We start from the raw sequence: 25930 nt of genomic DNA, 5'->3' as shown, positions 1-25930 counted from the left end.
GTTGCCTCTTCCATGCTCCCCAACTGGGGACCAAACCCACAACTTAGGTAGGTGCCCTGATCAGAATTGAACTCATGACCTTTTGGTTTATGGGATGATGCTCCAACCAACTAAACCACACTGGCCAGGGTATGAATAAAAATTTTTTAAATATAAAAAGCACATATGTAAGATTTTCTAAGACCCATATGCCAAAATAAAAAATTACCACAACGACAGTAGTTAGCAGTTTTCATAATTTAATGAAAAAGTATTGGTAAAAAGGTGACATTTGAAAAAAGACTGAATTTATTTTGGAAAACTGGACTATATAAGACAAAATGAAAAGAATTAACAAAGAAGGTTAAGAGGTAATACTTCAAACAACAGCAAAATGTAGCAAATACATTTTGGGGCAATTGAAATTTATACAACTGAAGGCTGCTTCATTTGCCTAGGAAAATCCTGTAAAAATATTACAACTATATTTCCCTGACTGAAATTATTTTAGTCAATACTCTTCCAATGGTATTACATATAGAATTTTGGCTGAAGCACTTTTTCAATGTTTGCTTTTCTTCCCATTCAGAAAGGCATTATGGGACATAGGCTGCTGTACTGGCTTGTAACAGAAGGAGTTTATAACATAGTTCCATTATCGTTTCATTGCCCTGAAAGTGTTAAATTAATATCTGCCCCAGGAGAACTACAAAAAAAGCACAGAAACCTAGTGCATAAATAAAAGAAATTCTATTTCTCCTCTGGATAAGTCATAGCTTTTTCCATTCAAACAAAATATAGGCCACCTCCCATACATGCTAGAACATGTTCATACCAGTACACAGGCATAAAGGAAACATATTGAAGGTGTGGCCAAAGGATAGGCAAAATACAGAAATTTTCAGAACAGGAGGCAAAAACAAAAGCAGAGATCCATTAACAAGGCTGTAAGAACAAAAGTGGGGAGAGGAAACTGTTGAGTTTCCCATATAGAGGGGCAACTAGCATCTACTGCAGCTGGACTGTTTTACCAGTAAGCAACATTAAGACTCTAAAATGGCCTCTTTTGCCTGAAAATTCCTGCTATACTTTTCCAAACTAGAAAAAAGAGAATATTAACTTAAGGCTAGGAAGAAAAGAGAGCAGGAATTATAGTTGGCTTCACATTTTAAAAACTAATGTTATTCCTTTCTTGAAATGGGAAGCAGAGATGTTTATCCCGCCCCCAAATGTAATCATTCTCTTTCTCCCAGAAATTAACCAAGGCTGATAGTTTGGGAACAGTGTATAAGCAACTTCTGAAAAACGGCTCCAGCCTTTTTGTTTGGAAAATTGCTTCAGATTCAAAGTTGGTACAAAGCTAAATTATATCCATGTGTTAAACACATGCTCTCAATTCTGCTTGACAATAAAAATCTGTTTCAAAATTAAAGCAGGTAAGAATACTTAACCTCTGTGCATTCTATTATACTTTAATTATACCTCGATAAAATTTTTATAAACATTAAAGCAGGTATACAAAAACAGTCAGCCAAACTTATTTAAGTCAAACTTATTTGAAAACAATAACACAAAAACCCTGACCTGGTAAAAATCCCCCAGAAATGGTCTTACTTTGGGAAAGGCTCTGGGATCCTTCACAAATGTCCACAACTGAGAGAATCAGAGCATTTTCCTTGGAAGTAGTACTTTTGTAAACACTATCCACAAGTTAGCCTTTTATGCTTGTTAGCTGGGTGAAATAGTTACAAGTGCGTCCCCAGCAAGCAAGTCTAGGAACAGGCACTGGACACTTAGAAGCATTAGTAGTATTGAATTGGTAAATTAAGATCCTCTGAAAGGAACTCAACCTTGTGCAGAACAAACAAAGAGGGTAGTCAGTTTGACAGTATCTGAGATGTTGATCCCTGGTCTTTCCCTGAGGAGGGTTTCCAGATACCAGTGGAGTCAGAAACTTCCTACAGATGGAGCTCTAGGAGTCACATGCTGTAGGTTCAAAAGATAAGTAGTTTTAGTGTTTGATAGTCACAGTTTCTTGCAAATCCAAGAAATAATAATGCAAGGATTCTTAATACATATGCACATCATTGTGTTAACACAACTGGAAAGTTGCCCTGAGTATTTACTGAACAAATACTCTGGGTCCAGCTGTTCTTAATAGGCTCTGGCAAAATAACAAAAACAAAAACAAAAACAAAAAAACAAAAAACAAACTTTTGGACAATCTGCAATTCTTATAATGTGCTTGTGAAAACTATGCTTGAAACTGGTTCATAAACTGCAAACCAATTTACTGTGGAAACATTTTATTCTTTTCACCAAAATTCCTCCCCAACATATGCCAGGGTCCTCTGGTGTATGGGGTTTTCCACAATATATGAGGCAAAGGCAAATATTGCATTTATTCTTGCAATATTCTTGGAAGGCAAATATTCTTGGAAGTTGTTAATCACCTTTGCATTGACCTGCGGGATAGGGGATATGTCTTACTTTTACCATGGCAATCCCGTCTAGAGTCATGAGCAGGATTTTCCCTGTCTGAGCTCTCTCTCCTTACCCTGACTTTTTCTTTATTCCCCTCACTTTCTGCTTCTGAATCACTCAGCTCCAAATCTGGGCAATAACCATCATTTTCCTGATACGGAGCTTTCCCTGCAGAACGCCTGACAAGCTGCTTGCCCCAGAGCTGCTCCCTGGGTTTAACATTCTTAGTTTGCTTCCCATAGCACTGGAGGCCCTCTGTGGTTCTCCCCCACCTGTTGGTGGACTCCTTAAAAGATCTGCTGAAGTGTTTCATGGTAGGCTTTCTAAAGCTGCCCTGACTGGCCAAGTGGGAAGTGAGCATGGACTCTTGGCCACATAATATCTCACTTGAGCTGTCTATTGGGTTGATATCCCCAGACCAGCTGCCCTCCAGGCCATTGGATCTGACAAACTTGGAGATAGGCTGACTTTTCCCATTCCCAATTAAGGACTGTCCATGCATGGTGGTCTGAAGGACCAGAGATTTTCCCAGTGACTGCCCTTGATAGAACTCTGGAGATGGAGTTGTCCGAGCAGGACTAGGATCCTTTGGTTCACTCCTAGAAAGGCCCAGACCTGCCAGTAAACGGTTATTCTTACTTTCTAATGGATACCTTGGATAGGATTTCATTTTCATTTCTAATGATTCCTGAGGCACTTGCACGTTCCCTGTATCGGGAGCAGGGGAGTTGCTGTCAGGAGAAAAGGGTCCATGATCAGACTCTGTGGAACTGTTTCCGCAGTCTTCCAGGGCTAATCTGGGCATTTTTAACTTTAAGGTAATTCTTGGTGGTGGCTGAGATGAGTTATCTGGTCCACTTGACAAAGGAGGTTCTGATATCAAAAAGAAAGATTCATTTTAACAAATGACTTAAATAACAGCATATGTGCTTATGGCAGAGTGAGTTTCCATACCCACTCTTCCAAATGTCTAACAAGAACCTATCTTTCATATGTATGTATATATCATAGTGTATAGCAGCTTGAGTGAGCTGAATTAGTGTTTGCTATGTGACTCCCAACTTTTTCACCTCTGTCCTCCCGATTACAAAGACTAGTGTACTGTCCTTACGTCCCCATTTCTGAAAAGAATATCACTAGCAATGACACACAGTGACTCCCTATTTGTATCTGTATGTGTGTGCATATCTGTGGGTACTGTACAACACTTAGAATGTGCCTTAAATGTAGATATTTCAGAAGCTACTCTCTACTCTCTCCTGGCTGTCCTGAAGCAAATCAAACACAAATCCTCAGGAACATACCATACATTTTGGTGAGTGAAGAGTATGTGAGTAAGGGTTTTAACCTGGCATTAATAGAAGTGGTAGTGAGTGGTTCCCATTACTATTATGTCCTTAACCTAAAAATATTTCCTCACCATGAATGACCTTCAGGGAAGTATGAGGCAAGTTTTGTAATGGCAAGGCTGGCAGAAAGGAATGATGCAATTCCTGCCAATGGCCTGCAGTAAGCTTAGCCTGGGGAGCATTGGCAATCAGTTACCTGGCTATGTCACTCTACAGTCATATTTAGAACAATTATTCCTCTTTCTATGATTTTGAGTACTCTGTAATTAAAGGAGTACTACCAAACAACTCTTCCTTGCGTATGGTCTTGAAGTTTGCCTATTATCATCTTAATGTAGCTTCACAAAAATGACATATAGAGAGCGCAGCTATTAGGTGCCTCAGTGGGCAGAATTTGTTCCTTAAGGGTTCATGGTGAATGCTCACAGCCCCTTCTCTTCCAGAGGCTGCCACTTGCTGATGCCCTAAACAGTTATGGGGCTGCACCTCCCCAATCAGAAGCCATGTGGTCTAGGGGATAATAGCATGCTGGGGCTCCTCCCTGCTATCTTTTGGTTCTTCTTGCCTTGTCTGTCATGGTACTTTTGTGGCTAAGCAGCCTTGCTGCCTCCTGCTACACCATTCTGCTGTGACCCATAATACTCAAAAATATCCCATAGCCTTTGATGCCTACCTGACACCTCATTTCTGGGTGTCTCTCTTGCCCTACAGCTGGTCCTTAGCAGAAGTTGGATTCTGCACACCCTGCTACAGTGACCCCTGGTTGCCTAAGCTCTTCCACCAACTTCTGTATTAAATGAGGCACAGGGAAATCACAAATGTTACTGAACATGACCCATCATTCTAGCCAAGATCCCCATGTTTAGGGCACTGTAATTATGCTCACCTGTCTCTCTCACTAATGGGCAGCATTCCTGTAGGCAGGGGTTCTGTCTCACTGATTACTTTACCTTCTAGCTCAGTTCTTAGTTTACAGTAGATGTTCAACAAATACATGGTGGGAAAAGTAGGTTTATAGCTGTGAATATGCAAGAGTTTATTCTTGTATTATTATTTATTAATTATTGTATTACTTATTATTATTAACCTACTTTTACCACCCCTGTATTAGTGAATGAATAAAAGAGCTAAGAACCCAGATCTCCTAACCTCTGGCTAAGGATTTGTTCTAACAGAGTACTGTTATGATGACTAACTCTGGAATGAGATATTTTCTGGACACTAAGATTAGATACTGTCCTCTTGATTTCTAAATGAATCTGATGATTATTGAATAATTTCATGGCTCCAACTAATGACCCATAATACCTGTCTGGGACCTAGATTACCCGCCCTAGATCTGCAACTCCCCTAACCCCACCCTGGGATTTCTTGTCTCATGGGTTGGTAGTTTAAATGGGCCATGCTACATCAGGTTTGGACCAGAGCAAATGAGACACTGGAAAAAATTTTTTAAAGATTTTAAGTGAAACAATTGACATAAAATTTAAACAGATAAAACAGGATGTAACCAGAATCTATATATTTTCTAGAATACCTTCAGCCATTTCCTGGTTAAGAAGCTTGACTTGCAAACCAAAGATTTGCTCCTGTAGTTTGTTCTGGGACAGCTTCAGCTTCTCTCGTCTGCTTATCATGTAGCACAGATTTCGGACCTGAAAGCCCAACCCGCAGCAAAGAAGTTTTTGTCATGTTATGCAAATCTGACAATTAAAATTGTTTAGCTAAAATTTAGACAACTAAAGTCAGGTGGGGTGGGGGTGGTTGGTAAGAAAAACATGGAACCAAAAAGCTTCATGATATCCACTCCACAGGAATTCACAGAGCATGGCCAGTCTTGGGATCATGGTTCCCATGTTAATCAGCAGCATAAGAAAAATGCTCCAAAACCACCTCTTAAAAGCCTACTCTTCCAATGGTGTCCTGGGCTCGATATTTATCTTCACAACCAGGCTGCGAAGACCAAATGATGATTTAACATTTCAGCCTTCATTTTAGATCCTGGAGTAAATGATAGCAATGCTGGATCAAGTATAATTTTCTAATGAGTGCTGGAATAGCAGTATAAAAGTCTGCCGGGAGACTGGAAGTGGCCTTTTGCTCACTCTTTCAGCTCAGCCAAGTCTCCACAGTTACGAGGGTGGAATACTCATTCTCTCATGCTCCCACCTGGACAAATTACTCAACCTTTCCACACCCTAATTTATTCATCTGTAAATAGGGATAATGATAGCACTTTCTTCATAGGCACGTCAGGATTAAATGAGTTAATATTTATAAAATGCTAAGAACAGTCCTTCTTCATAGTAAGTGCTATATATGTAAGTTAAAATTTAAAAGTGAGCCAACTCTATTAGTCTCCTTCCAAATTCTGGTAGCAGAGAGAAAAAAATAAGCCATGTCTATAATTTTACTTGATTATAAAATTCTCTAGGGTAAACACAGTCTAACATGGTTGAACCCCTATAGTACCAATTCAGTAGACAGCTGATTATAAATAAGTAACTAAATAAATACATACATACATACATAAACATATGTTGTATGGGGGGCAGGGTTGCTACTACCATCTAGTGGGCAGAGAGCAAGGATGCTACTAAACATCTTACAGTGTCTTCTAAAACAAAGGAGTGGCTCCTGCAACAAAGAACTATTCAGTACAAATGTCAGTAATGCTGAGTTTGAGAAACTCTGATCTAGTGCTTTCCTGAACAAAATTCATTCTTTCTTCAGCCTGTAGTCTTCACAAGTTTGTCAGTAAAATATAACTGAGCCAATTTAGGCTCAGTAGTGAATAAAAAGTAGACCAGATGAGAATTTATTTCAGATTTAAGTTCATATAGGATCTAAGTGAGACCTCTCTAATTCCCTGAATGCACCTGCTAAAATTTACAGTCCAATGTCTGGGGTCACAATGAAACCAGAATATGTGGACACAGAAACCCACACTATAAATGAGCTGACCTTAAAAAAACTGGAAGTGGGACCTCCATTTCTATGCAGACTGAGACTTACATAGTAGTCACAGCTGTTCACCTTACCCGCTCTAGGTCTTGCCGTAGATGCATAAACATTCTCATGCGAGTGTGAATACTTTCTACTTTTGGCTGCACTAGGCCTTTTTCTTCATCCTCCTTTGGAGGAAATAATGGCTTATTGAAGTTACTTTTCCGCTTCAGTTTCCAGTAGTTATAGATAAAGTCCACAGTTAGTTTGGGCAGCCCGAGCTCTATGGCCACATCTTCCACACTGACCAGGGTATAGAACTCTTCTTCTAGCTCCCGAAGCTTCTGAGCCCGCAGGCTGGTCTTCTCACTTTTGGCCTGGCTCTGCTCTGCAGACCGGTGTAGGGAGTACTCAGCCTCCCCGAGTTTCTGCCTGTTTTGGCAGTGCTTGAGGCAGAATGACTTAAACTTTACTTCATCCCCTTCATCAAGGATGGTCTTCATCTCTAGGCTGTGCTCAAAGGCACAGGTGACATGGAAGGCAGTGGTGCAGCTTTTCACTGAGCACTGCAGTAAGAAAAAATGTGTTAAAGAACCTTGGCTGGGGAGAAAGGGGAAGCCCTATATCCCTGAGCCTAAAATGAGAGCTCATAGGAAGCAAAAGAAAGATAGGGAGAAAGCTGGTCCTAAACTGGTCATGACAGAGGCTTTATAAGTAACCTAGGAAATCTGCTACTATAGAAAACAGTAAAAACAGAGGCAAAAAACTGAAAACCAAAAAATTTCAAACTCCTCTCTAAGGTTTCAGCTCAAGCAGTAAGTCTGTCTGAGAAGTCTTCTTTGACCCCTCTAAAGAGTTACCAGTACCTACTTTGTGTTTCCCACATTACCTCATTGTATACTTCTATAATGGCACTTTTCACACCGTACCTATAGTACAATAAATGTCAAATCCCCAGCCATAGCTCTTAAGGACAGAAGCTGTGTCATTCATCATGTATTGCCATCAACTACTGGACAAACAGGTATTCAAGAAATGCTTCTGAACAAATGAAAGAAAAAAAACCCCAAAAGCCATTCATTATTGCCAGAACATCTACTAGTTCAAAAAGGCCACAGGCACTCCAATATCTAAGTAACCTAACTTCCTTAAATTGTTCTTGCACGGCTATACTGACCAACATGGTAGCCAACTAGCCAAAAGTAGCTATTTAAATTTAAATTAATTAAAAGCACACAGAATTAAAAATTTCTTGGTCATGCTAGTCACATTCCCCGGTCAATTCCTTGGTCACGCTTGTCACATTCCAATCATACTAGAAAGCACAGATTTCCATCACTGCAGAAAGTTCTATTGGAAAGTATGGTTAGACAGTCTGAAATGAAGTTTATATTTTGCAATTCCCAGATGAAACATATTTGTTAAGTGACACTGTGTAACACACACTGAGAATTCATAGGCAGACAGAGCATCTGGCTCATGACTGCTGCACTCCTCTGCTTCAGCAGACTGAGAAATTCAACACTTAAGAGAATACTGGCAACCATCAGAGCTTTATTGGGACAGATTCCATTTAAACTAATTTCATAGAATAAAGAGTCCCAGGGGTGGAATATAATTCTAAGATCATCTCATCCAGCATCACATTTATTACTGCTTGTACTCTGGAGTACCTCATTTTCCACCTTCCTGCCACCTATCCAAACTCTGTCCACTTTTCAGTTAAGTGGTAATCTTAGCCACTTAACTTCATTTCCAAGACAACCCACCCCAGTGTGGGACAGCTCTTTGGAAAAGTCTGTTACATTACACTGAAATCTGTATCCTTAAAACTTCCATGTATTTGAAAAGCCTCATGAAAATGAGGATGATGAAAGCCCAAAATGTACTTTTTTTCATCACTTGGCTAAGAAACTAGCTAGTCATTTAAAAAACAAGGAGCAAAAGGCATTCTGTAGCTAAAGATTAAAAGCACTGGGCAAAATGTTCTTTTGCTGAATAATTGGTAAAATACAGAAAGAGAAAGCAAAAAGATTGTTTTTATTCAAGGGGATGAATGTGTGACATAAAACTATTATTAATAGGAAGCTAAAAACAGATCATCTCTCTCAGGTCAAATTTATAGACTTTAGAGATATAAATATAAATTATCCAAAATAAAATATAATATACAAATAAGAACTGGGTACTTAGAGTAAAAATGCAATGTCTAAGAAACTGCCATAAAATCCATTCTACTTTCATAGAAATGGACAAGCAAGCAAAATAAAAACAAAGACACTGAAATAGAGAACAGAGGGACAGTGACCAGAGGGGAGAGGAGAGGGAATTTCAGGGGAAACAGGGGAGGGATTGAGAAGAACTAGTATAAAGGACACATGGACAACAGCTAAGGGGGGTGGAAATGGGAGGGAGGTGGGGAGCACAGGGGGTGGGCTGGGATGGGAGTAGAAGATAGAGAACTGTACTTGAAAAATAATTAAATAAAAAAAGAAATGGGGATTTCAATTCTATGATATTTATATAGCTGGAGGTCTATATATTTTGGTGGTAAATGAGAAATGACAACCGAGTTTTGGTGCCAATCAAAAACCTATTTAACTTTTCCCCCAAAACATGTATTTGGTACATCCTATTAAACAAAATGCCTCTGTATACATCTCATTTCTTTCTACTGTAACTATTTAGAGTGGTAAGAGAAACATTATGCCCATTAACAAAAACCAGCTTGCCCTGTTAAGTGTGGCTCAGTTGGTTGGAGTGTTGTCCCATAATTGAAATGTGGTAGGTTCGATTCCTGGTCAGGGCATATATCTACATTGCAGGCTCAATCCTGGTCTGGGTGCATACGATCCCTAGTCTGGGTGTGTACAATCCCCAGTCTGGGTGGGTACAGGAAGAAACCAATCGATGCTTCTCTCTTGCATCAATGTTTGTTTCTCTCTCTCTCTTTTCCTGTCTTTCTAAAAGCAATGGAAAAATGTCCTTGGGTGAGAAAAAAACCCAGCTTTATTGAGATATACTTTACATATAAAACTCAGCAATTTTAAGTATACATTTTAATGGTTTGCAGTATATTTACAGACTTGTACAAACATCACCACTATGTAATTTCACTACATTTTCAATACCTCCCCGAAATAAATCTTGTGCCTATATACAGTCACTCCCTGTTCCCAGCCCTGGCCATGCACAACCACTTATAGGTAAGTCTTTTCTGGGAATTTCTTATAAGTAGAGTCATACAATATGTAGCCCTATCTGGCCTCTTTCACTTAGCATGTTTTCAAGGTTCATCCATGTTATAACATGTATCATAGCTTTATTCTTTTAAAACTATGACCAAATAATATTCTACTGTAGGGATACACCACATATGTTTTTTAATCCATAAGCTAATGGTCATTTGGGTTGTTTTCACTTTTTTGGCTATCTTCAAATAGTGTTGTTATGAGAACTGGTGCACAAGTTTTTGTGTGAGCACACTTTTTCATTTCTCTTTGGTAAAATGCAGTAAAGAATTAACCTGGCCTAAGAAAGATTTGATCCTTTGCCCCTAGCTCCTGAGAGGTAATGTCTAAGTCCTTGGAGTATCCTGATTGATAAGAGTGTCTTTGTTTACCTAGGGACTTTAAGCCATGTCAGATAGTCTAAACTAACAACATGATTTATGGTGGAGGCATTGGGCCATGTGATATCAGCCTGATCTCTGGAGAGACCATGTGCGTGGTCATCCATGTCTACTTGACCAATTCCTAATCTCTGAACAGCAAGAGTGAGCTTCCCTGGCTGGCAACACTCTGTGTGTCCTATCGTACATCATTGCTAGGAGAAATAAGCACTGTTCACAAGATTTTACTTGGAGAGAAAAACGGGAAGGTCCATACCTGGTCTCTCTAGGTCCCTGCCCTATATACCTCTTCCCTTTGATTTTAATTTGTATCCTTTCATTCTAATAGACTGTAACCATAGTGTAATGGCTTTTCTGAGTTCTAGTAAATTAATGAACCTGAGGGTAGTCTTGGGACCTTGAATTACAGGTGTATACTTATAAGTAGAACTGTTGGGCCATAATGGTTACTCTATGTCTAACCTTTTAAGGAACTTCCAGACTCTTCCACAACAGTTGTACATTTTATATTTTCTAAAAAATATTTTGTTTATTTATTTATCTTTAGAGAGAGGGCAAGGGAAGGAAGAAGAGAGGGAGAGAAAAATCAAATGTGAGGGAGAAACACCAATCGGTTTCTTCTCATACATGCCCTGACTGGGGACTGAACCTGTGATCCAGGAATGTGCTCTAACTGGGAATCAAACTAGTGACCTTTCACCTCAAGAAACAATGCCCAAGTAACTGAGTCACACCAGTTAGGACACTTTTTTGCATTCTTATCAGCAATGCATGAAGGGACTAATTCTCCACATTCTTTAAAAAAATATATATTGTTGGAGAGGTTGTGGAGAAGAGGGGACCTTAATCCATTGTTGGTGGGATTGCAGACTGGTACAACCACTGTGGAAAACAGTATGGAATTTTCTCAGAAAACTAAAAGTGGACCTGCCTTTTGACCCAGCAATTCCACTGCTGGGATTATATCCTAAGAAACCTAAAACACCAATCCAAAAGAACCTATGCACCACAATGTTCATAGCAGCACAATTTACAATAGCCAAGAGCTGGAAGTAACCTAGGGGCCTGTCAGTAAGTGAATGGATCAAAAAATTGTGGTACATATACACAATGGAATTCTATGCTGCAGAGAGAAAGAAGGAGCTACTACCTTTTGGAACAGCTTGGATGGAACTGGAAAGCATTATGCTGAGTGAAATAAGCCAGGCATTGAAAGACAAATACCGTATGATCTCACCTTTAACAAGAAGCTAAACAACAAAACAAACAAGCAAGCAAAATATAACCAAAAACACTGAAATAGAAAACGGGGGACAGTGACCAGAGGGGAGAGGGGAGGAAATTTCAGGGGAAAAAGGGGAAGGATTTACAGGAACTAGTATAAAGGACAGATGGACAACAACTAAGGGGGGTGGAAATGGGAGGGAGGTGGGGAGCACTGGGGGGGTGGGCTGGGATGGGAGTAAAAGACAGAAAACTATACTTGAACAATAATTAAATAAAAAGAAAAAAATTACTATTACCATTAAAAAAGAATATGGCTAGCAAGCTTGTGATTATTACTAAAACAAAACTGAAATGACAAGAAGATTAATCAGGGATAACAGGAATGATAAATATGAAATGTAAATAAATATAAAAAGTGTTCAAACCTAAAACAGAAGATACCACCATTGAAATGAAGATCGTAACATATACACCAAAAGAGTACACTGTAGGAAAATTGAAATAAAATGCTGAATACAAAAAAAAATTACTAATTTTTAGAAAAATGGGAAGTGAGGGAAAGAGGGAGAGAAACATCAATGTGTGGCTGCCTCTCACATGCCGCCTACTGAGGACCTGGCTTACAACACAACCATGTGCCCTGACTGGGAACTGAACTGCCAACCCTTTGGGTTTGCAGGCTGACACTAAAGCCACTGAGCCACACCAGCTGGGGCTAATACTCCACATTCTTGCCAATAATTGTTATTGTTTGACTTCTTGAGTATCGCCACCCTAGTGAGTATGAAGTGGTAGCTCACTGTGGTTCATTTACTTTTAAGGGGGTAAAGGGATAATTTTCTACATATTCTTCAGAAGTTGTAGAAAAGAAACAACTTTTTAAAATACTTTCATTAGAGGGAAACATGTAAGGGAAATTTCTGTGAGATGAGAATTGAATGAGACAGGTTGGAATAAAAATCTTGAAAAAGACCACCAGAGACTGATTTAGGAATTAAGGTGCTTCTCGCCTTTTAAAAGAAATATTTTGTCCTCCCTCCCCCCCAAAAAGAGAAAATAGTGTGTTTTCCTCAAAAACAGATGCTATCTGCCTGGAATACCAAGGGCCTGGTGCATATGTCCACAGAAGGTTTTGTCCTTAATCCCCAATAGTCTATAAACAAATAGTTGGATCAGAGCAATTTTCTTAAGACTTGGTCTCTGAAACCATGTCATAAATGGCTCAAGCCACCCTACAAACCTACTTCAGCCACTGTGTACTTAAACTCTAGCACCAACAGTAGCCACTGGCACTTCTGATCTCTCATCCCTAAGGGTTTTCAAAGTCTGAGGAGAGATGTCACTTTACTTATTTTCACTGAGAAAATTAAAACAATCAAGAGTACTTCTGCAGATTCCCACCAGCACATCTACCTAATACTGTACATACACACTCTGTCTTCAAGCTTGTTACCTGGGAAGAACTCTCTGCTTTTGCCTAAAGCCACCCTTGCACTGCACACCTTCCCCAACCATTTCTCACCTACTGAAAAACCTCATTCTAGTAGTTTTTCCTCTTCTCTGGAACACTTCCTTGCATGCAAAAATGTTATGTTCTATGTCAGTGATTTTCAACTGGTGTGCAACAAGTATTTTTAAAAACATGCAACACCTGACTATTTAGTCAGGGGCACTGAACTCTTTTCCTCTACATTGTCAAATTTAAAAAATGACAATAGCCAAAACAACAATAGTTGTCTGGTGTCACTAAATCAAAATTAATATCTACTTTTGTCAGATTCGTGAAAGAAACACTTTGTGATGTGCTGCAAAAGTTTAGTAGTTGGTTTATGTGTGCCATGAGATGACAAAAAGTTGAAAATCACTGTTCTATGTTAATAAGTATGCATACATATTTGTTATTTCTTCCATCTTAAAGAAAAGACCTCTTTCCCTCACTTTGTTGGACTGTTCCTACTCCATTTCTTTGTCCTGACCCATGGCAATGTAGCTTTTGCTATCACCACTCCCCCTAAACTACTCATCCAGATTACCAGTAATCATATTGCTAAATTCAGGAGTCAATTTACAGTCAGTCCTCTTCTTACTTCAGCACCATTTTTACATCACTGAAATTTTCTTTCTCCTAGAAATGCTCTCTTCCTTTAATTTCTAGGTTACTACAGACTCTTGGTTTTCCTCTTTTCTCCCTGGCAGCTCTTTCCAGTCTCTTCTGCTAGTTCTTCCTTCTCTCCTTTACTTCTTAATACTGGAATGCTTCAAGGCCCAGTGTTTGGTGCTGTTCTATCAACACTCACTCCCTGGGTCAGGGCAAAAGCTATCTATATGCTAATGACTCCCACGTATATGTCTTCAGTTCTAAACTTCTCCTCAAACTTCAAGCTCACACAGACAACTGCCGGTTCAGTATTTCTATTAGGATATGTGATAGACACCTCAAACTTCAATGTCTAAAACTGAACTTATCTTCTTCTGCAAATCTGTTCTAAGTCTGCAGATTTGTGGCAACCTCACCTTTCTCACTGTTTGGGCCAAAAAACCTGGAGGCACCCCCAATTCTTATCTTTCTCTCATACCTCATATCTGATCCATAGTCATTCCTGTTGGCTTTCAACATTCATACACAATCCAACCACTTTTCACCACTTTAAGGGCTATCACTCTGGTCAAAATCACCACCATCTCTCAAGGATTATTTGAAACTATTAAAGTCCCATAATTGCTTTTCCTTTTTCTAACCTTCTTTTCTCACAGTCTATTCTAAAGACAGCAGCCAGAATGCCCATTTTTGCTTTAATATTTTACTATGGAAATTTAAAAACCTATAAAATAGCACAGAGAATATTATAATAAATCCCATATAACCATCATCCAGCTTCAATAATTATTAGTGTATGATCAACCTTGTTTTTTTCCTTTTTAAAAAAATTTTATTTAGTTATTTTTCAAGTACAGTTTTTGTCTATTTCTCCCATCCCATCCCCCCCGCCCCTTCTCCCCACCTCCCTCCCACTTCCTCCCCCCTAGTCCTCATCCCTGTGTCTTTCACACTTGCTCCTCAAAATCCCTCCCCTTTTCCCCCCTTAAATTCCCTTCCATCTCCCCTCTGGTCACTGCCCACTTGTTCTCTATTTCAGTGTCTTTGTTTTTATTCTGTTTGCTTGTTTTATTTGTAACCCCCATACCTCAAGATTATTTTGAAGCAAATCCTAGACATGAAATCATTCCACATAATGATCCCTTAGAAACATAAATCAAATCATGTCACTTGCCTGCTCAAAACCTGTCAATTCCCATACCCCACCCCTGATTCCCTGGGTTAAACTCAGAGTAAAATCAAAAGATCTTATGTGGGCTCTGAAAAGCCCTGCAGCAGGAGCTAGCAAACTATGGCCCAGAGACCAAATGCAGCCAGTTGCCTGTTTTTGTGTGGCCATGAGCTAAGAATGGGAACTAAGGATGGTTAGAGGGAAAAAATAAAAAAAAATACTATATATTTCATGATACATGAAAATAACATTAAAATTAGAGTCCACAGATGGAATTTTATTGGAACATAGCCATATTTCATTTGCTCATGTATTGTCTATGGCGGCCTTTGTGGCAGAGTTGAATACCATATTTTTGGACTGTAAGACACACACCCCATTTGGGAGGAAAAGAGGGGTGCGTGTTATAGTCTGAAAAATACAGTAGTCATGACAAAGACTGTGTAACCTGCAATATTTACTATCTGGCCATTTATAGAAAAAAATGGCCAACTCCCGCCCCAATCAATCAAGTCCCCATGTAATCTCTCTGACCTTCTCTTTCTGCATACTCCATTCCAGTCTCATTGGCTTTTTTCCTGTCATTCAAACAGGCTAGACACACTCCTACCTAAGGGGTTTTGTTTTGGCTGATCCCTCTAGCTGGAACATTTTTAGCCCAAATATATGCATAATTTTCTCTTACCTTCAAGTCTCTGCTCAAATGTGACCTCTACAACAAGTCTTACTCTGAGCACTCCATTTAAACTTGCAATGCACGCTTATTGCCCTACACTCCTCATTTGCTTATGATATTCCACATATTTCCTTTCCATAGCCCTTACCACCTTCTAATGTACTGTTTAATATCTGTTGTATATTATCAATTTCTCCCAACTAAAATGTAAGTTCCATGGTTCTGGTTCATTTATAAATCCAAAGTGCCTATAGGACTTCTGCCAAGATGGAGGTATAGGTGGATGTGCCATGCCTTCTCACACAACCAAGAATAGAGAAAACTAAATATTAGCAACAGAAAACACACCCAGAACACGGAAAATTGAACTTTTCGGAAGTCCGTTAACAACAAATTCTTCAGCCTGACCGGTAAGGGGCGAAACCAGCGGCTGGCGGAGCAGGGTTGCACAGGAGGACTCGGCCAGACGGACTCAGGGCCGCGGAATCCAGGCACAGGGTCGGACCTAGTGAGCGACCGAGCGAGCCACCAGGCGAGCGACCGCAGGGGGAGACAGCGGGGCTGCATGTTGACTGAGGTCGCGCATTTGTGCGCGGGTGGACAGGTGAGGGAGTGGGCGGTTGGACCGGGCCAGCGGGTCCCCACAGCAAGCGGCAGTGGAGGGCGCCGCCATTACCCTGCTCTGACCCCACCTCCACATACAGCGTCATAACCCAGCGACGCTGAGTGGCCTGGCCCAGGTGAACCACCTAAGGCACTGCTCCTCCGCACCCAGCTGTGAGAAGCGGCAGAGGGGGTCGCCATTTCCCAGCTCTGGCCACGCCCCCACATACAGTGTCACAACCCAGCGACCTGGGAATCCAAGGCGCCGCTTCTCACAGTTAAAGGGCCCGAACAGACCAAGAATGGCGCAGGAGGATCTCAGAGCCCCAGAGCCAATAGATGTAAGTGATGAAGAAATAGCAAAACTCACAGACGCACAGTTTAAAACACTGGTGATCAGGATCCTCACAGAACTGGTTGATTATACGGACAAATTAGAAAAATATATGAAGGCGAAACTAATTGAAATGAATGGAATTGCACAGGACACCAATAGCAATGAAAAGGAAACTGGGACTCAAATCAATGGAGTGGACCAGAAGAAAGCAAATAATGGCCAAACAGAAAAGAGTCAAGAAGCAAGAATTCAAAGAAATGAGGAGAGTCTTAGGAACCTCCAGGACATCTTTAAACGCTCCAACATCCAAATTATTGGGGTACCAGAAGGGGGAAAGGCACAGCCACCAGTGGAAAACTTATTTGAACAAATAATAAAAGGAGAATTTCCCCAATCTGGCAAAGGAAATAGACTTCCAGGAAATCCAGGAAGCTCAGAGAGTCCCAAAGAAGTTGGACCCAAGAAGGAACACACCAAGGCACATCATCATTACATTAGCCAAGATTAAAATGAAGGAGAGAATCCTAGAAGCAGCAAGAGCTAAGGGGACAGTCACCTATAAAGGAGTCCCCATCAGACTATCAGTGGATTTCTCAAAAGAGACCTTACAGGCAAGAAGGGGCTGGAAAGAGGTATTCCAAGTCATGAAATCTAAAGACCTACAACCAAGATTGCTCTATCCAGCAAAACTTTCATTTAAAATGGAAGGACAGATAAAGTGCTTCTCAGATAAGATCAAATTCAAGGAGTTCATCATCACCAAGCCCTTATTATATGAAATGTTAAAGGGACTTATCTAAGAAAAAGAAGTTAAAGAAACATGAACAGTGAAAGGACAACAAACTCACAGTTATTAACAACCACACCTAAAACGAAAGCAAACTAAAAGGACAGCTAGATCAGGAGTGGAAACATAGAAATGAAGATCTCAAGGAGGGTTAGCAACAGGGGAGTGGGAGGAGGAGAAGGGGGGGGAGAAGGTACAGAAAATAAGTAGCATAGACAGTAGATAGAAAATAGATGGGGGGCAAGAATAGCATGGGAAATATAGAATCTAAAGGACTTGAGACACATGGTCATAAACTAAAGGGAGGGTAATGGTGGGGATGAGGGGTAGGGTGGAGGGGAATAAAGGGGGAATAGAACAACTGTAACAGTATAATCAATAAAAAAATAAAAAAAGAACAAAAAAAAGTGCCTATAACAGTGAGTGTCTGGTATACAATGAGGCAATCGAATATTTGTTGAATAAATTTAATTCCTTATCATCAAAATTTTAAGAATATTAATTTGGTAAGATCTTTAAAAAATGCAGAATCTAAACTATAAGTGTAATAAAAATAAGAACCATTGCCCTGAGAATGAAAAACCTCCAGAATGTTTCATCTATCCATTAATATAATATTTATTGTCTGTTTGCCATGTCATGGGTGTGGGGAATCTAAGGATGAGACAGTCTGAACTTACAGTCTACTAGGAAAGATAAAACTCACATTCTACCCTTTAAGAGGGCAGAATGTGGTAATGTGGGGCTGTAATTCAAAATCAGGTCTTCTAAGGTCAAAGCCATGCTGCCAGTTACTAAATTGTTGTAAAAAAATAATCCTTTAAAGTAGCATAAAAATAAGGGGGAAAATGCAGGTACTGCAATAAGAAAAATAAGTTAATCAATGGATATAAATTCAATGTGCTATTACAAAATGACTAAATAATCATGAAAACATGGAAATATTTTATTTCTTAGTGTGGAGAATGCATGTTGTAAACTAATTTCAAACTAAAATCAAATGTAAAAATAAATTTAAAAAATTAAAAGGGCCTTTGGGGTCCAGATTGTGGTTTTTAAATACCATTTCTCAGCAAAAGAAACAACATTACTTGGAGGAGTGGCTGATCCCAGATGTGGAGCAAGAAATCAACAAGTTAGCCACATAGCAAGGAACCTCATGAAACACCTAGAGCACAAGTGGCAAACATAAGGCCATGGACCAAATCTGGCCCTCCATTTTGCTTTATCCGGCCCAGCACCTTGTTTCTACCCAGCAGCAGCGCCAAGCTCCTTGCCCTTGGTTAAGGAGTAGTTACATTTATATAGTCCTGAAATCACATTTGGCCTTTTGAAAGCAACCACAAGGCTGATGGGGCCCCCGGTGAAAATGAGTTTGACACCCCTGACCTAGAGCCACTCTCTGTAAGCTATGATATCATATGGCTTCTTTTTTGTGAAAGAAGGTCAACAGGCACATCTAACTCCAATCAGCCTGTAGCTTCTATGCAGGAGGTCTGCAGAGTAGAAGGGTCAATCCTGCTTCTGCTGGAGATAGCTGGCCTCTCCCAGTCCCATCTACCCACCACCCACCAAATGCTGCTATTAGGTGCACCAACTACTACTTTTGCTTTAGTAATTCCTGTCCCCTAGATGTCTCAGAAAACTCTACTTGCATTAACTACCATATGCAGTAAGTGTGCCTATGAGAAAGACTTTCAAACCTATCCACCAGAAATTATCTATTCAGAGGCATAGTTCCCTACCAAAATGAGCTGTACTTTTATCCAGCAACAGGGAAGCAGAGTCTATCCATAGTCAATGGGTGAGCTAAACAAGAACACAGGTCCGGTTGTTTTAGAGTAATGGCTTGTTCTCAGCCAGTATGGTGTTATTTAGCTTCAGAACTCACTTAATTAATCAAATCTGACAGCAAAGTATGGAAATTAACTACCCCTATGGAAACCAAAAATAATAAGATGAGTTCAGAGGCAACGTTCCCACTCCACAAAAAAAAAAGTTCCAGAAATGGTCTGTATAATGGCAGAGCCCTGGGAGTGAGTGGGAGACTTCCCGAGTAACTTTCACTTAATAGGATGCTCTCCCTGGGAGGTCAAGTCCAGCCAGTTTGGTATTAGCCCACTCCGCCACTTCTCATGGGAACTTACCTGAATACAAGCTCCTGTCTTCACTTTGCACAGGTAGCAGACTAAGGCCCACCGACTGGGCGGGATGTGAGAGATCTTTGTGATTGGTTCCATCCTCTCAGGACAACCAATGCTGACCTACAAATAAAATATCACCATAAGGCAGAGACACCAAGGCATTCCGGAAGTACCTCTCACAAATCATAAATGAAGTTATATGAAGCACAGAACATCAACACAATGAGGTGAACCATGTTTCCTAAGGTTACTATGGAACCAAGAATAACTTAAACTCATCTCTAGTTATTGCTCAGATCCTCAATCTTCTCCCGTAATGTAAATGATTCATATACAGGATGAAAGGGTAGGGGGTTAAGACTAAGCATTATTACCTTAATGAATCAAGGACATCTATACTTTACTTAGGAAACAAAGAAAGCTACTAAGGAAGATAATTAAAATTAAGAAAATCCAGTGCCTATCATGTTAGAGATGGTGCCATATGTCTTGTGTTTGTTTGTTTGTTTAATTAATTAAGAATAAAAAAAGGGCAGCGAAAAGCCTCTAAGTTTGGTTTACAAAGAAGCATGGTATTGTTGCAAAATAGCAGCAATTTGTATAATGAAGAGATTGCAGCACATAAATAGAAAGGATAAAGATAAGAAAGTCTTTAAAAACACATATCTATCATCAGCTTACTTTACTCTCTCAGTCAAAAGTAGCATCAAAGTGGAATTGTCTTTGGGAGAGTGCTGAAAGGAAAAGGATGTGTTTTAAAAGATGAAAAATTTTTTCCATATGAAAATAAGAGGCGAAGTATAAAACTCTGGTAAAAAGTGTTTTCTCTTTGCTCCTCTTTTTTCCAAAAGTTTAAATATGTACATAGTATCTAAGAGAGACACAACTTTAAAAAGTGGAAGACTATTGAACAAGGATGCTTAAACCAGTACAAGTTCTGCCCACATCAAGAAACAGGAGAAAGATCAAAGAGGTCTTGAATAGCCCAAAAGGGACTGAAAACCAGGTATCAGAAACCAAAGACAATGTCAACAGGTGAGAAGGCTTCTTTTACCTTTAAAGAACTCTTCCTGAGTCATGTTCCAGACTTTTACATACCAAGAGTACCTGCTCTACTTTGCTGCTGGAAAATAGTCACTCTCAGACAGAAACCTGAGAGTTCATTTCACATGTCTATAAATTGGATACTCTTAGTAGGAAAAAACACACTACTCCCATATTTTTTAAAATAACTTCTATTCTGTAAGAATACTATGGTATGTATGTACAACTTCCAGTTTAACTCTGTGAGCTCAATTGTTGGGTAACTCCCCCTGGAACTACATTAACAGGGGGACTTCTGGCCCAGATGGAGGTGTAGGTAAATACAACATTCCACTTCCTAGCACAACCAAAAGAAGGATAACAACCAATTTAAAATAAAAAAATAACCAGAACGGCCAGAAAATCGAACTGTATAGAAGTCTGTCAACCAAGGAGTTAAAGAAGAAACATTCACACAGACTGGTAGGAGAGGTGGAGAGGATCTGTAGTGAGGCAGTGGCTGGGGGACTGGGCAGTCCCCACATCCATGTGCAGACAAACCAGGAGGAACAACTTGGGAGCAAGACAGATGGCATAACCCAGGGTTCCTTCCAGCAAGGGCAAAATAAAGCCTCACAACTTACTGTAAAGACCTGTGGGGGTTTCAGCAGAAGTAGAAACTGTCAGTCTCATGACAGAATCCATTGGAGAGGCCCCAGGGTCCTAGAATGTACACAAGCCCACCTACCTGGGAATCAGCACCAAGGAAGCACCTAGAAAGGCACAATTGCTTATGGGAAGTGGGGGAAGTGACTGAAAGCAGAGCAAGAACCAAGCAAGTGGCACTGTTCTCTCTCTGAGCCCTCCCCCCACATACAGCCATAATGCAGTAGAGTGGGTTGCCCCACTCTGGCAAATACCTAAGGCTCTGCCCCTTATAACATAATAGGTGCACTGAAACAAAGAAATATGGCCCAAATGAAAGAATATATTAAAGCTCCAGAAAAAGAATTAAGTGATGAGGAGATAGCCAATCTATCAGGCACAGAGTTCAAAACACTAGTAATCAGGATGCTCATAGAAATGATGGAGTATGGCCACAAAATAAAGAAAGAAGTAAAGGCTATACAAAGTGAAATAAAGAAAAACATACAGGAATCAACAGTAAAGGGAAGGAAGCTGGGACTCAAATAAACAATTTAGATCAAAAGAAAGAAATAAACACTCAACCAGAACACAACTCAAAAAAAATGAGGAAAGGCTTAGGAACCTCTGGGACAACTTTAAACATTTCAACATTCAAGTCATAGTGGTACCAGAAGGAGAAGAACAAGAAACTGAAGACTTATTTGAACAAATAATGAAAGAAAACTTCCCCAATTTGGTGAAGGAAATAGACATGTAAGTCCAGGAAGCTCAGACAATCCAAACAAGTTGAACCCAAAAAGGAACACACCAAGACACATCATAATTAAATTGCAAAAGATTAAAGATAATGAGAGAATCTTAAAAGCAGCAAGAGAAAAGGAGGCAGTTACCTAAAAAGGGGCGCTTGTAAGACTATCAGTTGATTTCTCAAAAGAAACCTCGCAGGCAAAAAGGGGCTGAAAGAAGTATTCATGAAAGTCATAAAAAGCAAGGACCTACATCCAAGATGACTCTATCCAGCGAAGCTATCATTTAGAATGGAAGGCAGATAAAGTACTTCCCAGATAAGATCAAGTTTAAGGAGTTCATCCTCACCAAGACCTTATTACAAGAAATGTTAAAGGGACTTGTGTAAGAAAAATAAGATGACTACTTTAATGAAATAAAACTTTTTTTCTGTAAGAAAAGTTTAATTGAGTGGGAAAACATATAATAGTTGTAGATAACTATGATTAGAAAAACCTGTTATTTGGACCATGGGATCACAATAAAGACATAATTTTTCATTAGAAAAGGAAAAAGATGATCAAAACTATGAACATTAAAATGACAACAAACACAAGTATCAGCAACTGAATCTAAAAACAAACTAAGCAAACAATTAGAATAGGAACAGAATCACAGAAATGGAGATCACATGGAGGGTTATCTGCAGAGATGGGGAGGGGGAGAATGGGGGAAAAGGTACAGGGAATAAGAAGCATAAAATGATAGGTACAAAATAGAGAAGGGGATAGTTAAGAATAGGAAATGGAGAAGCCAAATAACTTATATGTATGACCCAGGGACATGAACTAAGGGCGGGAATGCTGGAGGGAATAGGGATTCCAGGTGGAGGGGGATAAAGGGAAGGAAAAAATGGGAGAACTGTAATAGCATAATCAATAAAATATACTTAAAAAGAATAAAGCCAGGGAAGTTTTAAAGGAGGATGAATCATTGCTATAGTATCATTAGCTACCCCATGAACTGAATTCTGCAGTCTATCTTGTCCTACAGATAAACTGCCTGACAAATTTGTTGGCCTGGATAAAGGTTTGAGAAAGAGGATATGAGTGGGATGTTCAAACAGGTTAAAAAGAGAGCACCCATAAGAAGTAAGGAGAAGTTATGTCTAGAAGCCCCTTTTAATTGACTTTGTATGCATGTAACCCATCAGAAAAGATCAGACATTGAAAAACCAGATTAAATAATGAGGCATGGAGTTTGACTAAAGATCTTAAACAGATGTTGAGTCCAAGCTTTGAAAAAATTTTTCAAAAACCCAATGGTACCCATCACAATTGTGAGAACAGCTCTTGCTCACTTTATTTGTGATAGCTTAAAACTGGAAACAACTCAAATGTCCATAAAAGGAGAATGGATAAAAAAATCATGGTATAACCATACAATGAAATAGTACTAAGTAACAGAAAGGAATGAATGTTGATACATATGACAACACAGCGTTAGCCAGACAGAAAAAAAGAGCATACTATATAATTCTACTTATATGAAGTGTGAAAACAGACAAAACTAATATAGTAAGAGAAATAATTTTGGGGTAATAGGGACATAGAGAGGGCCTGGGAAGTGGGTTATGGTTACAGATGCACATGTGTAAAAATTCATGAAACCCTACACTTAAGGTTTGGTATTTTAAGGTAAGTTTTACCTTAAATAAACCTGTTCATACCCTGGCCTTTTGTGCCTCTCTTCTCATACATATTTATCCAATACCATTGGTAGTACCACTTATAAATTAATCATCATGGGCTTACATGATTACCTGCATCCAAGAAGGATATGAGGTAGCTCAAGTAGAAGCATTATCACCTTGGAAGCATGGGCAGGCATGAAATGTCTCCAAGAAGCCTGTCAGTCTGAATGTTGTGGAAAACAGATGCACTCTGGAGCAAATGACCTTACAGACCTAGATGAGTTCTTACCTCTGGAATCCACAGGGCACAGCTGACATGAGCCCATTTAGTCCCTGCCTTGGTGGACTTCATGGCTCCACCTTTCTTTGGACATAACATACATTGTGGATGAGCGCCCACAACACAGGGACGACACAACCAGCTGCCTTCTGGGACCTTGAGGATGCCATAGCAGGCCTGGAGACAGGAGGAGACAGGAGAATGGTTAGCACCTTCTCACCAGGGTCTATGTCTGCTCTCCGATACAGTCAAAAGTGCCCTCCCTTTTTTAGGAAAAAGAGGCAAATAAGGCCAAATAAACTCATATCCAGGATTTAATAATTTTTAAACTCTCAGGGGAAAAAAAAGCAACTTCTAGCATCTGTTCTAAGGTCAGCATGTCTTGTCAATGAGAACTGACTTTAAGGACAATAGAATAAGACTAGAAGGAAATACATGCAAAGGTCAGCCCAACTATTATCTGAGTTTGGGAATTCCATGGGGTCTTTTTTTGTCTCCATTTTCTAAAGTTTTGTCAATGACATAGTTATTCATATACTTAGTTATGAATAATTATTAGTTATTGAACAACTACATGTCAAGCAATACTGTGATCAAGAAAAAGGTATTAAAATAAATAGAATGAAACTTCTGAGGAGCAAATGAGCTGATGTTTAAAAAACATAACAGCGCCTAGTGCATAAACACTCTGCAAATTGTAGCAATTACTTCCTGGGGTTGAAGAAAAAGAATCCTGAGTTGAATATACTATTAGACTAATCACAATACTCTGTAATGAGTTCTGGAAGCTGCTTTAAATCCTTTAAGGAATGAAGTTGGACTAATAAATAGATGAATTACTGGGGGGAGGAGGGAGATTAGTTTGGACATTCTAGATTTCCCTTTCACTACTTCTAATTTTGTCCTTCGTTCCCCACTAACTGCTCTACTCTCACCATTAGGAGACCAAACCTGAGGGCCACCTGGCTTCCCATGTTGTCTGGCACACCTTCCAACAGTGACTGATTCACCATGGCAGCTTCAAAATCTGTGCCTGACCCAGAAGGTTCACCCACAGCTCAGATTCAAGTTACAACAGTTACCATCATGTCATCCCCTGCCACCCCAAATTGACACTTTTTCCAAACTCTTATCCCTATCACTACCATGCTTCCTAGCTTCCAGATCCAAATTCCTAGACTCATATTATTCACTTTCCTTCATCTACTGTTCCTGGATCTTGCTAGACCTCAGTACAGAGTAACCTCTGGATTCTGACCTTCCTCCCCATCCCAATCATAATTGCTCCATCCAAGTCCTCATCACGTCATGCCTAGATTGATTTATTTCCAAATTCTCTTCCTCCCTCTTCACACCTTAAATCCTTCCTCTATTTGTCTGCCATATTCTTACAAAAATAATGCTTTCATATCATTGCACAGCAACAACCCCTTTAGAAATTCCTTCTGCTATTACCACCATCCCCACTTAAACCAGAGTTGGCAAACTACTCTAGGCCACCAAGCTGAGAACAGTTTTCCATATTTTTAAAGAAATTTTGAAAAATATGTAACAGGGACTACATGTGGACCTCAAAGTCTAAAATATTTACTATCTGGCCCTTCAAGAAAACATTTGTTGGCTCTTGATCTAAAGTCTGCTGCTCTTTACTTCGCTTCTCAGGATCACTGTTAACTCCTGGTGTCTGCTCCACTTCTTGATCCCTGCCCTCTACTCAGCATAGTTTTCCTCACCAGGTACAGAGCCTGCATCGCATAGTCTTCTCTACTTCAGCAGTTGTGTTTCATATTCTCAGTGATATTTTAAGGTCACTGGAGGTAGGTCCTTTATCATCAATTTATCTGGAATGTTCTCTATGCAAACCGTAATTTAGCTCAAGAACTGAAGTTGGACTCCAATCAGGCTGCTCTCACCACAGCAGGGCATTGTTTTCTAGGGTTCTTAACTTTCAAAGCTACTCCCCCCCCTGAAGTCCAGAAAGATTGTTAGGAAATAAAAGCAAGCTCCCTTCCTTAAGCAGAGCCTGTTACAGACCAGCAGAAGAAAAACCAATGGCTGGTTCTAGGAATACCCTTTATTTCCTAGGGTAGAAAATCACTTACTAAGTCTTGTACAGACTTACTCATGG

General features: G+C 39.7%; 1 protein-coding gene across 3 annotated transcripts in view; it reads right to left on the bottom strand.

Annotated features, from left to right (window-relative positions):
* Positions 1-271: 271 nt before the first annotated feature.
* The window catches only part of JADE3 (jade family PHD finger 3), a 148819-nt gene continuing 123160 nt past the window's right edge, over positions 272-25930 (bottom strand). For all 3 annotated transcript variants that reach the window (XM_037160410.2, XM_037160393.2, XM_053670600.1), the window contains 5 exons: positions 23812-23979; positions 19436-19552; positions 6854-7324; positions 5350-5467; positions 272-3336 (listed from right to left, as the gene is read on the bottom strand). In XM_037160410.2, coding sequence (XP_037016305.2) covers positions 2429-3336; positions 5350-5467; positions 6854-7324; positions 19436-19552; positions 23812-23979 — 1782 coding nt within the window. In that variant the 3' untranslated portion in view covers positions 272-2428. The remainder of the gene's footprint in view (positions 3337-5349; positions 5468-6853; positions 7325-19435; positions 19553-23811; positions 23980-25930) is intronic.

The sequence above is a fragment of the Artibeus jamaicensis genome, unplaced genomic scaffold, assembly GCF_021234435.1.
Source record: "Artibeus jamaicensis isolate MK-2021 breed Jamaican fruit bat unplaced genomic scaffold, CSHL_Jam_final contig_60, whole genome shotgun sequence".
In the NCBI taxonomy this organism is placed as follows: domain Eukaryota; kingdom Metazoa; phylum Chordata; class Mammalia; order Chiroptera; family Phyllostomidae; genus Artibeus; species Artibeus jamaicensis.
Note: the sequence above shows the minus strand (reverse complement) of the source record. Positions and strands in the feature narration are given on the sequence as shown.